Source organism: Mastigoproctus giganteus, chromosome 14 (assembly GCF_048544385.1).
Source record: "Mastigoproctus giganteus isolate SK-2022 chromosome 14, ASM4854438v1, whole genome shotgun sequence".
NCBI lineage: Eukaryota > Metazoa > Arthropoda > Arachnida > Uropygi > Thelyphonidae > Mastigoproctus > Mastigoproctus giganteus.
The window spans coordinates 89,289,278-89,305,695 of NC_143588.1; the positions used below are offsets into that span (position 1 = coordinate 89,289,278).

Genomic DNA, 16,418 nt, shown 5'->3' on the forward strand with positions numbered 1-16,418 from the left:
CTATAGAAATGGGAAACTGATAATATTAAAAAATTATCATGCGTACATCCTGGGCATGGGTTAAAATCATCTAAATGCAACTTCCCCTCCCCATTTAAAACTAGTTTCTTAAAAATGTCTGTTAGTTGATGGCAAAATAAAATTGACGTGCAACATATGCATGAAAAAATAAATTAAATTGAATAAGTTATTACTACTCATTCAGAAATAAACATATACATATAATAAAACAAACATGTAGTTGTATATTTTAATGCCAATTAAGATACAGAATTGTATGTCTAGCATTCTAGGCAGCATTTTTTAAAGGCATCACGTGGCTGGAGTAGAGAACCAAGAATCTGTCATCATAATGTTCAGCACAACAAACTCAGTATAAAATGGCTGCAAATTACAAAAACTTTAAAATTTTTTCTTATTTTCAAAGTTAACATTCTCCATTTTCTTTGAAGCAATAAGGAGAAACTGTCTACTAATCAACCAGGCAGGTGAACAATCTTGCAACCATAACACTTTATACAGAACACTGACAAATGACATTTGTGCTTTTGACTTGATAAAAGTCTGCAACATCCTCATGCTTCAAGGTCCTGGACAAAAAGCATCTCTGACCTGCCCATTCCAATTTCAGCAAAAGTGGGAGGCTCTGGACAGTTTGACGTTGGTTCACATGGTAGTACCCGCCGAGGAAAATTGGTCACAATCTGGAAGGTATCAGGAGACTCGTCGTGACAGAAGACGAAGTAATACAAATACTAGAGAACAAAAGGGGAAAGATTATTACAACAATCTTCTGCTTGGAACAATACAGCTATAAAAGAAATGTAATTTCTTTCTAACATGACTTTCTACTGGGTTGTTAGGTAATAAAATATAAATGACATATGGTGTCTTAAAAAATACAATTATATCAAGAGAAATTAGGTTTTTTTTTTGTTAAAATATTTTTAATAAGGAACCACTGCAAATGAAGAGCAAAATTTTCAAATACACATCTTCATTAGTTTCATAGAGGAAAATTTAATTACCATTTGGCTGCTGAATGGTAATTACATTCTTTGCTTTAAACTCTTAGGCAAACCATTAAGAGTCAGTGAATAATGTAGACAAAAATTCTTCTTGGTACATGAAAATTTACTATACAACTTTTAAAGTTAAACAGCTTAAACTATAACCTAATCTGGAAATAAATAAGCCTATGTCTACACAAGATTTAAGTGGTGCAGGTTTCTACTTTTTTCATGGTAAATGTAAATGCTGGAAGTTGTGATTCATTCAGAAATTGGCCTGTCAGGATGGAGATTCACAAATGTACATGCAAAAGACACATTCAACAAGATTGAGAAATACTCTAAATTCAACAATGGACATTTCGATAAATTCTTTTCTGAGTAACAGACTGAGCAGCAAGAATCTTTGGCCATCATGTTCTACACACAGGTATCTCCACCAGTTTAGGTACTTATCCCATCTGTACACAAGCTTTTTTATATTGCTGTTCATAGGTATTTTGATTGCTGTTAGCACTACTGTTTGATGACTTCATTCACTCCATTGTCCATTCAAAAATCAACATTCTGCTAGCTAGGTCATTTTAAAGTCTTTTAAAAGCATGAGATCATGAAAGATGGTGAAGGCAAATCCATGGTGATATAAAGCTCCCTGGCCACATTATCACCTGCTATAATGTGAGGAGAGAAAAGTTTTTCTAACATTAATAACATGCCCATTTGAACACTTGTGGGCAAAACATGCAGGTGTTGACTTTACTATGTACTAGTGAATTTCTGCTGGAGAGCTGCCCCAAAGGTGAATGTGATGTGTCTGCTTCCTGCACATAAAGGACAGCCAACAAGCCTTATTGTTCAGTAGAATGCATTAATACCAATCGCTAAATTTATCCCCATGGCAGCACTTCAGAAAATAAAAATCTTGTTTTAATTTGACTTCCTCCCAATATAAAGAAGACATCTGGTGCACATTATAGATCTTAATATATTTTGGGAAGTATTTCTATAGTTTACAACCCACATTGCACATTTGTTAAAATTTATTTTATTATTATTTTTTAATAGTGAACACAAAAGAGGTTTGTTGCTTATTGTGGTAATAATACAGATGGAATATGAGTTGGAAGCCAGAATAAATTTGAAATGCTAGACAAATTTCTGAAGGTCATAATTTTCAGTATAAGAAAACACATACAGAGGGGGATTGTTTAAGGAAAATGAAACAAAGGGAAAGTTAAGTAGATGAAAAGTTTGAATAAGTATGCAGTTGAACTCTGCATACTTATTCAAACTTTTTTTATATAAGTATATGCATACTTATGTTCAGACTTTTTTTTATAACAAAGTTCAAACCACCTTGAAACTTTCTCTTTGTTTAGGCTAAGGCAGTGCCTATCTACAGGACTTTAGATCCCCAGCAGGTAAGAACTATCCACAGGTTTTTAACTTATATTTTAAGCTAAAATATAATTTAAAACCTCTTAACTCCATTTCTATTGAAATTATCGATTATCAATTGAAATTATTGAAATATCAATTCTATTGAAAATCCCACTAATTATTATTTGCAGCCTGATTGGATTAACCTGCATTAATTCCCCATGAAAACTTCTCTGGGATTTGTACTTTTTGGTGGTATACAATATCTTTGATGAATTCTAACAAACTCAAATCCAGTAGTATTAAATTCAGATAATGACAAGAACAAGCAATCTACTAATTTCTTTTAAGTCTAGAAACTGAGTACTCTAAGCTTAAAAATAAGAAGGATTTAGTGGGAGAATAAAACAGCACCATCTACTTTAAATATTCTTCAAGAGAAATTTAAAATACAGCATTTTTGACCATGATATTTAAAAATTTTGACTTGCTATTTTAGCATCATTAAAAGAGAAGCTACATTTTTTCCCTTTGTCATGCCACAACAGCTATTAAATTTAGGCATTACTGTTCCAGCTTTTCACAAGAACAGAGGGCAGTAGATCAATACAGGAGAAGAGAATGGTCTGTTAGAACTGTGCTGAAACCTGGTATACACAATCTTTTCATTCCAAAAAACAGTCTTGCTTCCACCACTCCAAAAGCTGGGACTGGTCAAAAAATTTACTAAAGCACTGGATCCTAGGTGACACCTTCAAGCATATACAATCTATGTTTCCAAAATTATCTGATGTAAAAGTGAAACATGGCATATTTATTGGTCCATAAGTTAAGTAGATATTAGCTTCACAAGAAATGGTGGGCAAAAAAAAAAAAAAAAAAAAAAAACTGATACTGAGTAAAATGCCTGGCAGAATGACAATTACAAAGAACTAGTTGAGTAGGTTGACTGAAAATTACGGAATAACAGGATGCAGAATGTCAGTCAAGCTGCATTATTTGCACTCTTACCTGGATTTCTTCAAATAAAATCAGTGATTTTAGTGGAGAGCATGGGCAAAGATTTCACCAGGACATACAGTCAGTTAAGAAGAGGTACCAAGGTGGGGATGAAGCTATGATGGGTGATTATATCTGGTTCTTTGTACAGTATGATCATGCTGAACACAAAAAAAAACAGACATTCAAATGTACATTTTTAAGGAAATTTTTTGATTAACCCAAGGAGGATTTCTATTTTTTAATTTACGATTTTTTTTTAAAAATTGTTTACTTGTAGCAAAAATCAATATACTATTTGGTGCAGAAGTTAAACATTATTAATCAATCTATTATAATATTATTGCATATTTACTTTTCTTTCGTTTCTGGGTGATGCTATAAAGAAACTAAGGTCATATTCAGAATAGCATACCCAATTTCATCAAAGAAAACCATGAAATGCAGAAATCTCTATAACATAATGCTTTGCAAAATGAAAATTTATATTTATATTTTCATCCCTGAAATCTGTGTTTCTTTTCCTAAACAAGCTGGATATAATTCCTCAAAAAGAGTAAAAATCATTTAAAAAAAAAAAAAAAATGGTACTGGACACTTCAAACCAAAGAAAAAAGTGACAATGGCAATGTTGTGGTGGCTACAATATTCTAACAAATTCTGGGATGAGGTGTAAAGAAGCTGGTTTTTGCAGTGGACAAATGCCTTTTAACATTTGCGAGAACTAAGCAAAAAAAAAATAAATAAATAAATAAATAAATAAATACAAAGACGCAGGTTGTATTGTAATACATAAGTATGCATTCTTATGATCAATTTCTTTTTTACCATTTTAAAACTCCCTGTTAAAAAACAGTACAATGCCCACTGCACATCTTTTCATCTTTTGCATTTTCACAAGAACTAACCTTCAGAGAATGATTTTTCTTGAATCGCCTTTCCAGTCTTGTTCCCATAGGCAATTTAATCATTACATGGACTGTGTTAAGATCACTAGCAAGAGGTTCTTCTGGGATTTGGTCAGCAAGCTCTATCTTTTGCCGTCGTACATCCTAAGATAGCAAAAGTATTCATTTATTTTTAGGCAGGAAGTATTTATAAATGATCAAAAAAAAAAAATTTATTTGTGATTTTTCCTCATAAAAACATTTGCAATATTTAGAATGCATCTGTTCAAATGGTTAAACATAGCTTGAGCAAGAATTAATAACTTTCCCTTATATTAAAATGAACAATCTTAAGCATATGTGCATACATATTAAGACTTTTCCAATCATAATTTGCATTACAAGTTGGAAAAGTGTACTGAAAGCTACTCATAAATAAATGTTCTGTTCACACTCTGGCATGTTCAGAGGAGTTTACAGCTATTCAATGATGAATACAATTGTTTACCATATTTAGCAGTCACCTGGGCTTGAACCATGCTTCACCAAAATGTATGTGCTAGTGTACTCTTGGACAACCTTAATTAATAATTACAAACTGTCACACACTGTAGGGTCCGTTTTTGGCCTCTTTCTCAATGATTTAATATATAAATTAATTTAAACAAAAAATGAACTTTAAAGCTGCACAGTCAAGAGTCAATAGCAGCCAATCTGATGAGAAATCTGTTAGCTTTGTGAAGAAACAACATTTTGAAAGGAAGAATGATATCAACTGGATGTTAGAAAGTGTACAAGAATATTTCCTGATGCTATTGAGGCAGTGTTAGGCGGGTCACAAAACTGCTATCTTGTGGGGGGGGGGAATTACAGACTAATAGATGAACACTAGCGGCAAGCAGAAGCAAGTTTTTTTTTTTTTTTTTTTTGATTTGGTAGTTGTTGGCGCATCGGCTTCTGTGGCCATATTGCACCTCCCAAGGTTTTTGCAGTACTTTGATCCAAGCCCGAGGCGGGAATCGAACCCGCGACCTTTGGGTTGCCGGGCAGGTACTTTACCCACTCGGCTAGACCGGTCGGCAGAAGAAGCAAAAGTGATTCTTGTACTGCTTCTATTGGAATGAGCAGCAGCCTGGAAAGCAAGGGTGCTGGGGATTTCAAGGACTAATGGGATTCATCATAGAACAAGTAAATACATGGGCTGTGTTAGGGTAACTAAGACTAAGAACAGGTGCATGTATACTTGCATGTAAACCAATGCTAGGAATATAGTAAATAAATTTGATGAATTTGAGGTGCTAGTCAACACATCAAAGGCAGATATTGTTGCGATATCAGAGACGTGCTGTCACACAGATACAAGAAATGCAGAATTGGAATTTGGGGAGTATGTGAAGAGTTTGGGAAACTAGACACCTTAGAGGAGATTTCATTCAGGTGTTTAAGGCTCTGAGAGGCATCAGTAAAATGAATGAGGGCAAAATTTTCAAGATTATAAATGATGCTAGAACTAGGGGACATGAATTCAAGTTACGGGGGGGGGGGAATGTTTAGATTGGACTGCAGGAAGTTTTATTTTAGCCAGCGAGTTATAAATTACTGGAATAAGTTGACTTCATGGGTGGTAGAGGCCGACAGTTCGGGGAAATTCAAAGGTCATCAGGATAGTACTTTCGGGTAAGCGAAGCGCATAGGATGATAGGTTTAATTTCCTTTTTTTTTTTTTTTTATCATTGTTTTGTTTGGATTTTTTTTTTTTTTTTTTTTTTTGGCTGGTGCAGCATAAGCCATAGGCTTTCTTGAACCATGTGGCCGTTACTAATACTAACATCCACTTGACATGGGTGGACAGTGCAATGTTCAGTCAGTTTGATGTGACATAAATACTGGGAAAGCAAAATTGAGCAGGGGCATTTCTTATATGCCTAATGACTCTGATGAGTACAACAAGCCAGTAAATAAGATTGTCTTATAATGGGGGATTTTAACTTCCGAGATATTGACCGGAACTTGTGGGCTAGTCACTCACAACTAAGCAGGCATTTGTGGACATATTAGATGAATGTCTTCTATAGCAGTATATTCGAGAGGCAACTAGAGGGAGTAATACTCTTGATCAGCACTGATTCTTCATGCATTAAAAATCTGCAGATAAAGGAACCACCAGGTGGCAGTGTGCACATGTGGAATTTACTTAAAGACGTATCTACCATGAGGGGTAAAGGGAAGGGTTTTGCTTTTGTAAAGGCGACTACAGTGTTCTCAGACAGTTTTTAAATTCTATACAGTGAAACCAACTGATGATGTTACCAACAGCAAATTCTAAGTGGGAAGCATTCAAGGAATTAATCTTAGAAGTTACTAGTCTTTGCATACCAACTAAGAAATACTGTTCAAGGTTTAGGCCTAAATGGATGGCAGACGAAATAATGAGACTCGTGACAGACAATAAAAATGCATGGGATGTGTGTAAATTATCAGGTGACACAGAAAACTGGTGTATATATATATATATATATAAGCTATTCTGTAATCAAGTCACAAAGGAGGTTAGGCAAGCAAAGGCAGATGAGAAATCTTTGGCAAAAGAAGCAAAAACTTCTTTAATTATATCAACTCTAGAAGGAAGGGGATGAATGAGACTGGTCCACTTGATATCGATGGTTCAACTGTTGATGATCCTGCTAAGATAGCTGACAAACTGAATGAGCATTTTGCATGTACATTCACACATGAGGAATTCTATAGGTAAGTGGAGGACAAAGGCTTCATAAACCCTAACAGGGTGCTAAATGATTTTGCAATAACTGAGAGCAAAGTGGAGGAGAAATTGTTGAAGTTGAACATAAGAAAGGCACCTGGGGTGGATGAGATTTATCGAGTTATATTAAAGGAGGCTGCAAAGAAAGTAAGCAAACCCTTAGTCGTGATTATGAGATCATCGTTGGGCTCAGGGGGAGGTCCCCACAGAATGGAGATGTGCTAATGTATCCCAAATTCACAAAGGGAGGATCAAAGGGTCACAAGAGTAATTACAGACATGTTAGTTTAACTTCTGTTCAGGGGAAAAAATGGAGTTACTGGTTAATGAAGCACTGCAGGATCATCTAGGCAAGACCACGGTTATAGTTTAGACACAGCATGGGTTTGTTAAGAATAGGCCTTGTCTAACCAATTTGACTGGACAATATGATGTGATTACAAAGGAACTAGATGCAAAAAATAATTTTGATATCATATAGGAAAACTTTTGAGAGATTTCAGGAAAGGCTTTAGGAAAACTTTTGATACTATTGCACATGGAAGACTACTGTACAAATTGGAGCAGTATGGCATTAAGGGGAAGTTGCTGCTATGTATAAAGGGATTGTTTAGCGTTTTTTTTTATGTAAACCCCAAACACGAGAGGTATTAGAACCTACAGTACTTAGTACCGTGCTTGGGTTCGAGGTTGAGAAGACGAAAGAAGATATTTGTTGACATTGGACTTGAACTTCTGTAGATTGTAATTTTCAGGAAATACGTATGAAGGAAGGTTGTTCCAGAAAACGGCAGTTGAATGAATAAATGAGGAAGATGAAAAGTCGGTTCTGTGGGTTTGAAGTTAGACAGTAAATGGATGATGGCTGGTGGCAGCACATGTTCGGACTGTTTTGAAAGAGAGAGCGGGAATTATAGAAGCCAGTTCAGAAGAACAGTGCCCATGGAAGTATCTGTAGAAGAGGCATGCAGCAGAAACAGTACATCTATGAGAAAGCGAGTGGAGAGACTCTGTTAGAGATGAATCATTAATTAACCTAACTGCCCTCTTCTGAATGGAATCAAGAAACCTGAGAGAGGTTTTGGGGGCACCACCCCAGATGTGGGAACAATATTCCATGGCAGGGCGGATTTGCGATTTATACAGAGTGAGCAGCTGTTTGGAAGAAAAGTAACACTGAGAGCGAAAGAGAAAACCAAGTTTTTTAGATGCAGAGGAAGCAATATTTGTAATGTGCTTGTGCCAAGAGAGATTAGAAGTCAGGGTAATCCCCAAAAGAGATATATCATTTTGTCTAGAAATCGGAGTGTCACTAAAGATAAGCATAGGAGCAGAAGAATCCTTTTTGTGAGATATAAGACAAGACTGAGTTTTAGAAGGGTTGAAATCAACTAAGTTGTCTTTGCCCCACTGGAGAATTACCTGAAGATCGGCATTTAAGGAATTGGTAGCAAATTTTCGAAAAATTGAAGCTGATTGAGCAGGACAAAGTTTCTCAAAATGGTAATGGAATGCAATGTGCTATCATCGGCAAAACTATGGATAGGATTTCCAGTCAATGAAGAAGGTCATTAATATACAAGAGGAAAGAACTGAACCTTGGGGGATACCGGCATTAGTGGAGAAGTTAGAAGACAGAGAGCCATCACCCTCAGTGAGCGATCAGAGAGAAAACTGGATAAACAATTACTAAAAACAGTTGGCAAACCATACGATGGAAGCTTGTTTAGAAGACCTTTATGCCAAACACGATAAAAAGCCTTTGAAATGTCGAGCAACTACTTGTGTTTCACCGAACCTTTCCATTGAATTAGTCCATAAATGTGTAACATTAGCCAGAATATCAACAGTGGATCGACACTGACGGAATCCATACTGGCGATCGTTGATCAGACAGAAGGTTTCAAGGTAGTTTAAGAGTTGGCAGTTAATTGATTTCTCCATTACTTTAGAAAGAGTAGAAGTAATTGCAATGGGACGATAATTGGATGGGAGGGATTTGTCACCCTTTTTAGGAACTGGCTGGATATGAGCAAATTTCCAAGCAGAAGGAAAAACACCTTTGGAATAAGAAAGTGAAAAAAGGCGGCAAAGAATAGGAGTAAGTTCAGGAGCACAGGTTTTGAGAACAAGTGGAGAAATACCATCAGGACCTGGAGCTTTCTTAGCATCAAGATTCATCAAAATCCTTCTGATATCCTTTTGACGGAAGACCACAGGAGGCATTGAATGGAGCGTGTTAGGAATGGTGGGAGGTGTTTTACCAAGATCATTAATACATGAGTTGGAAGAAAAATGGGATGCTAGCAGGTCAGCTTTATCCTTGGCTGAAGTGACAACAGAACCATCTGGTTTGGACAGAGGTGGGAGCAGAGATGGGCAAAAGTTGCGGCCAATAGCTTTGGCAAGAGACCAGAATGCTCGGCTACCATTAGGGCAAGAAGCAAGTTTTCTACTCTTAGCCTATTCAAACTCTAGTTTGGACTGATTAATAACTGCTTTACAATTGTTGCGAGCTTTGGTGTAGGCAGAAAATGAAACTGAAGAATTAGAAACAAGCCAATTACGATATGCAACATTCTTCTCTTGAACAGCCTTAGCACATTTATTGGAAAACCAAGGTTTAGATAAAGGACGAGATTTTAAAGTGGAGTGTGGGATAAAGGATTCCATTCCTGCAAGAATAATTTCACTGACATGATCTGAGCAAACGTTGACATCAGAAGTTTTGAAACAGTAATCCGACCGAGGAAAAGAAGAAAAGAAGTCTCGCAGGTCATCCCATTTTGCATTCTTGTAATGCCAAACAACACAAGGTTGGGAATAGCCGTGAGATAAAGGTTCCATTGGAGAAGAGACAATCACTAAGTTGTGATCTGAAGTGCCTAAAGGACCTCTCACTTCGTCCGTGTACTTAGAAGGGTTGTTTGTGAGAAAAAGATCAAGCGTATTGGCTGTATGATTAGGATTATCCGGTATTCTTGTAGGTAAATGAACAATCTGTGCTAGATTGTTCATTTACCTGAGAAGACAGGGAGTGGTAATCAATAGACACTGCTCTTCGTGGGCTAATGTTATTAGTGCGGTTTCCCCAGGATTCGGTGTTGGATACACTATTGTTTTCTGTATTTATCAATTGATGAAGGTATATCAGGGTAATATCCAAGTTTGCAGACAATATGAAGATTGGCAGGGTTGTTAATGACAGTGCACTGCTGCACCAGGATCTAGAAAAGTTGAGCAGATGGGCCGAGAGGTGGCAACTGAAGTTTAACATTGACAAATGTAAAGGCATATGGGTAGCAGTAACCCCAGTGTAATGAACCAACTGTGTTGTACTACAATCAGGGTAGTGGAGAATGAAAAGGACCCGGGGGAAGAGTAGCTCATGGTGTTTTGTAAATGACATACAGGAATTTTGCTAGTAGGGATAAGGAGGTGATTGTCCCCTTGTATAAGGCAATGGTCAGGCCACACCTTGAGTATTCCATACAGGTCTGGAGGTCTCATTTTAGGAAGGATGTAGAGCTGCTGGAATGAGCACAGAGAAGGGCAATGAGATTGGCGAATGGAACAACGGGTTGTTGTTACCAAGAGAGGCTTCAGTTCTGCAAATTGCAGCATCTGGAGACTAGGCACCTGCGAGGTGATCTAATTGACATGTATAAGGCCTTGAATGGTTTGAGCAAGCTCAATGCTGATGGGACATAAATTGAAATTGAGGAAAGACAATTGTAGGATAGATTATGCAGAAATTTGCCTTTAGCCAGCAGATGGTTGACAGTTAGAACAAACTTCCATTTATCGTAGTGTAGGTTAAATAGTTCAAGGCAAAACTAGACAAGCAACTGGAGTGGATGGTTCGGTGAAATTGGAAGTTTTTTTTTTTTTTTTTTTTGGCTGATGCTAATGAACGTCCCAATTCATTCAAAATTTTTTAAAGTCACCAATAGTCAGAGTTCCTTGTAAAATGAAATGTCAAATGTATAGTGAACATAATTGTAAGATTTAAATAAACTTTTAAAAAATGCATTTATTACAATAATTATCAGAAAATTATTATATGATAATTATACTGAACTGTTCTTGGTTAATAAAACTAATCTGGCCAGTAAAAAAACATTGGTTTACATGCCATGCCACATAGAATATTTTCTTGTGGGAATGAAATCAGTGATTCCCCTATTATAGTGCAATATGATCATCACCTGCTTTGCCTAGGTTATCTTAGATGGTTCACTTAGGGTCTGGGAAATGAAAGCTTCCCCCATCCCTTTCTCTTCCAGTCGCAAAGATACCCAAAACGGATAATAATAGCACTGCAAACCACAGTAAAAAATATGCCCAACTGATCTTTTGCATCGCTCAACAATAAACGTGGTAAGTTTTTTTATAGACTCTGTTAGAGAAGCATCTAAATTCTGAAGTAACAGAAGAACCTGATATTCCACAGCCTCCCACAAAATGGTTGCAGCTTTTAAATCAATTTCTGAGGAGTTAGCAATCTTTGTAGAAGAAGATGCAAATATGGTAAGAATTGCGAAAGCGAAAAGAGGCATTTATGACTGTCTAGCTTGCTGCAGTGAGATTTTTGAAGAAAAAAAGAAACTAACTGTGCAATCTTCTATATAAACATATTTTTTTTAAAAAAGTGGAAATCCCAGCTGTTTCTTCATTATCAGACACTTTTCCATCTACCTCATCTGAATCATGGAAAATATTGAACTCTGATGAAGATATGGATGGGTAAATGTTGTTTGTTATTTGGTTTTTAGGAGCATTGGCAACTAAGGCCATATTGCTCTGGGGATATGTGGCGGTCATTCCCTGACCTTTCTGCATTCTCCGTATTTGGTGGGCACGGGCTCGAACTCCGGTCTAATCAAGAAGCGTGTGCTACACACTGCTGCTCCTGCCCATCTGGCTACAGAGGTGCCGGGTAAATGTTGAACATATATGTATGTACAGTACACATAATATGTTAGTACTCATTTTCTTTATTTCTATTTTGTAACTCTATGTTTTTAATTAAAATTAACAAGTATGATATCTTGTTTTTTTTTTTATTCTTTTCTTATTTTATTTTACGTTACGTATTGTATACAATAAACCATAATGCATACATACATTATAATAAAATGTATTGTATAGACCATTCAATGTTTAGTACACAGTTTTAATGCAAGATACACATGACAAACAAAACATATAACAGAACATCTTGGAATGGAACTCGTTCGTAAACCAATAGTTGTGCTTGAATAAGCTTGCTTTCTTGCATCATATGCCTCTACTAATGCCAATAATCAGTAATTGATTTCAAACCATGGTTCATGGTTTTACATCAATTCATATTAGTAAATATAGTGTTAAAACTTTGGGAATAGAATAAAATTGTTTTTATATTTCATTAGCTTTTTTTTTTTTTTTTTTAATGTAACAATGCAGTTGTAAAGATAATTAGTGTTTACCACATATTTACACTGTTTTGTATGAACCTAAGTGAAAAATATACAAAAATCATATAAGACAAATTATTTCAGTGGGGTAGTGCTCTTTTACACTCTGTATGGTCACTCACAGTTTACAACTTCACTGTAATTTTTTTCGCAGCAGAGCTTTCCAACGTGGGCATCATTATTATCATCACTCTTGATTTCCTTTCACAGCATGTATTGATATATAACTGACACACATTAAAAATTCATGACATATATACACCTTCACATGCCTCATAATTGGTGGCTGGTGAGCTCTCTCTCTCTCTCTCTCTCTCTCTCTCTCTCTCTCTCTCTCTCTCTCTCTCTCTCTCTCTCTCTGATAACAAATGTAGTTGATTTTAAATGGCATTGGTTAAGGTTATACTTAGTAATGCAAATCACACACAGAGAGCGAGAGGTTTCTGGATAAAAAAAAGTTTGGAAAGTACTGGTTTATGGTATTCCGTAAATGATCACATCGTAACATGCCCATCAGAACATTAATGTTAACCACTGCTACAAACGAATTAAACCTTCCTCCATGCCAATAAATGGGATATTGCTAACAATAGTGGACCAACATGCTGCTGTACATGCAATACAATATATATGGGCAGCCAAACAATAAACTGCACATAGGAAATAATAAGCATTGTTCCAATGTTAAAAACTTCAATAAATAAATCGGTCAACTACTGAGCCGGGCACTCAGGATGAAGGGTCAGTAGTCAAGAATGGTTGTTAGTGTAGTATCTCAAATAGAGAGCTTTATGGTAAGTGAAAAAAAAGTTTCTAGTACCCTGGTTTAGCCTAAAACTGAGGAACTAAGGAAAATGACTATTTGAGTCTTTTCGGTTGTTGTGAACGACAAGGGTGGGAGAAGCGATTAAAGTCTTGGGGAAGAAGTGACTGGCAGGTGAGGGCCATGCAAGACTCTGCACAGGTGCCCCCCCCCCCCCCCGTAAATGATCACATCGTAACATGCCCATCAGAACATTAATGTTAACCACTGCTACAAACAAATTAAACCTTCCTCCATGCCAATAAATGGGATATTGCTAACAATAGTGGACCAACATGCTGCTGTACATGCAATACAATATATATGGGCAGCCAAACAATAAACTGCACATAGGAAATAATAAGCATTGTTCCAATGTTAAAAACTTCAATAAATAAATCGGTCAACTACTGAGCCGGGCACTCAGGATGAAGGGTCAGTAGTCAAGAATGGCTGTTAGTGTAGTATCTCAAATAGAGAGCTTTATGGTAAGTGAAAAAAAAGTTTCTAGTACCCTGGTTTAGCCTAAAACTGAGGAACTAAGGAAAATGACTATTTGAGTCTTTTCGGTTGTTGTGAACGACAAGGGTGGGAGAAGCGATTAAAGTCTTGGGGAAGAAGTGACTGGCAGGTGAGGGCCATGCAAGACTCTGCACAGGTGCCCCCCCCCCCCCCACCACCACCTCAACACTGGCTCTCTTGAGTACCTCCTTGCCGGGACAACTCTAGCTTTGAAAACTGTTGAAAAATACTTCTCGTCGTAAAATTTATAAATGACCTTTATAGAATTATTAACTAACTATTTAGCAACCTTTTTGTCATCAAAAGGAGAGTTACTTAGTACAAAGAAGCACGCTATCGAAGTGCAATAAAAAATAGTTTTTTTAATTTTAACACAAAAAGTAAATGATAGATTTCAATCGGAATAGTTTTCCCTTGCTAACGCATAGCTAATGTGATTTTTAAATTTTTAGCTCCATTAACGATGTAAACAGAGGGGGGGGGGGCCATGAAAATTACTCGTGTATAATAAGTGTATAATAAGCTATAGGTTGTCAACATTTTTGTGTCCTCCCCACATTTCTCAGGCAAATTTTTGTCACCAACGATCAATATGGCATTATGTTGGCTCATATGATGTATAAACCCATGCAAAATTCCAAGTCAATAGGTTGAGTGGTTCCAGAGATACAGTGCTGTGACAGATGGACGGACGGACAATCGAGTGACATTATAAGGGTCCTTCGTTAGACTACGGACCCTAAAAAGATATATTGGAACAGAATCAGAATACAAACACTTTCAGATGCACAATTTTAGCAATATATATATATATACCTCCATTCTCACAAACTAATGATACAAAGAGGAGGCTTATCCAAGAGGAACATGAGGATAATTGTACAATCCAATATGAAGTGCTATATGACCAATGTGCAGACAAGCTTGCTAGGACAGCTTGATTTTTTTTTTCAATGGTATATTATAATTTTGTCACCAGGGAAGAAGAGATGATTATCACATTATATGAGGCAATGGCTAGGCCACATCTTGAAAACTGCATCTGCAAAGAGCAACAATATTGGTCAGGGACACAAAAAGATTCTGTTAAGAACCTTTTTGTGTTCCCGACCAAAAATGTGCTGTTAAAAAAAAGATTTCAGGTCTGCAAATTGCTGTGCATAGAAACTAGGCACCTGCAAAGAAATCTGATTGAAGTGTTTAAGGCGTAAATGAATAGAATAAACTAAATGCTGATGTTGTCCATACTCTTTATTGGACAAAAAGCATAAGGGGACAAAATTTAAATTGAAAATAGATGGTTACAAGATATATGTCTGAAAATTTGCTTTCAGCCAGAGTAATGATTGCTGGAACAAACTTTCATCTGGTGTTATTGAATTGGATAGTTTGAATAAATTTGGTGATTGAGGCAACAGTGTGTGGCTATGTATTTCTGAAGCTCTTACTTGCAGGTTAGTTTCTGAAATAATTGAGTTTATTTTATTTTAATATACTACACTGTAATTAATATATAGTTTGAATTCCTATAGTCATGTAGGTTAGTTAATTTCTGTATTTAGTTAAGTATTGGGAAAGTTACAGCTTAATATTCAGATAGCCTTTGCTATCAATATTTTGACAGTAACTTAGTAACTTTTGTTGGGAAATTAAATCTAGCAAAATTAAATTTAATTTTGCTAGATTTAATAAAAAAATTTAATAAAAAACTAGTGAAATTAAATTTAATTTCACTAGTGGTTAAAAGTATTGCATTGTAAGTATTATAGGTTTAAATTTGTAAAGTATTCAGAAAGTTACAGCTTAATATTCAGACAGACTTTGTTATCAATATTTTGGTGGGAATTCCATAAATTTCGTTTGGTAGCTTAAATTTAAGTTCTTTAGTGATTTAATTTTTGTCAACGGTTTAATTTCTGCGATATTTTGTTCACGTATATTCTATAATATTCTATAATATATTGTACATTTCAATTTCTCAATCTTTGTAAGTTCAAATTTTACTTAAATTATGGTTGCTACAAGATCCACTTACAATACAAAGTCCAGGGACATCAGGACTCAAACAGAAATGCCTGCAGGCATTTCTGGTGTGAGTTGTGACAATCTGTCACTTATTCTAAGACTGGTCTAGTAGATAGACTTAGCTCATCTGTCAATTCTTTTCTTTGCAACCGAAGTAAGGAGTGTACTGATCTCACATTACAACTTGGTGCATCACAAGAAGAATTTGAGTCACTGAAAAAACAAGTGTTTGCCCTAGAAACAAATGCAACTGGGAGCTCATCAGGGACTCAAGTATCTCCTGACCTGTCAAGTGATGCACCACTAATTTGGGACTCAGAAAAGAATAGTCAAGTGCAGAATGCGCTGGTCGAAGGTGATCTAGTTTTATTGGCGACTCTATTGTCAGGGAAACAGGTAACATTTTTGTAATAAAGATAGGTGGTCCAGAACCAGTGTGTTTGCCAGGAGCTACAATTGATGATGTAACCAACAGATTGGCAGATTTCAAGCGAGGTAAAGAGCAAATTATTATTCATTTGGGGACTAATGGTGTATGCTTATACACGACCTGACCATCTGTTGGAGAAATAT

General features: G+C 36.1%; 1 protein-coding gene across 1 annotated transcript in view; it reads right to left on the minus strand.

Annotated features, from left to right (window-relative positions):
* Nucleotides 1-228: 228 nt before the first annotated feature.
* The window catches only part of Faf2 (Fas-associated factor 2), a 135,843-nt gene continuing 119,653 nt past the window's right edge, over nt 229-16,418 (minus strand). Inside the window, exons 11-12 of the mRNA XM_090389313.1 lie at nt 4,298-4,441; nt 229-755 (exon numbers count right to left, since the gene is read on the minus strand). Coding sequence (XP_090245439.1) covers nt 576-755; nt 4,298-4,441 — 324 coding nt within the window. The 3' untranslated portion in view covers nt 229-575. The remainder of the gene's footprint in view (nt 756-4,297; nt 4,442-16,418) is intronic.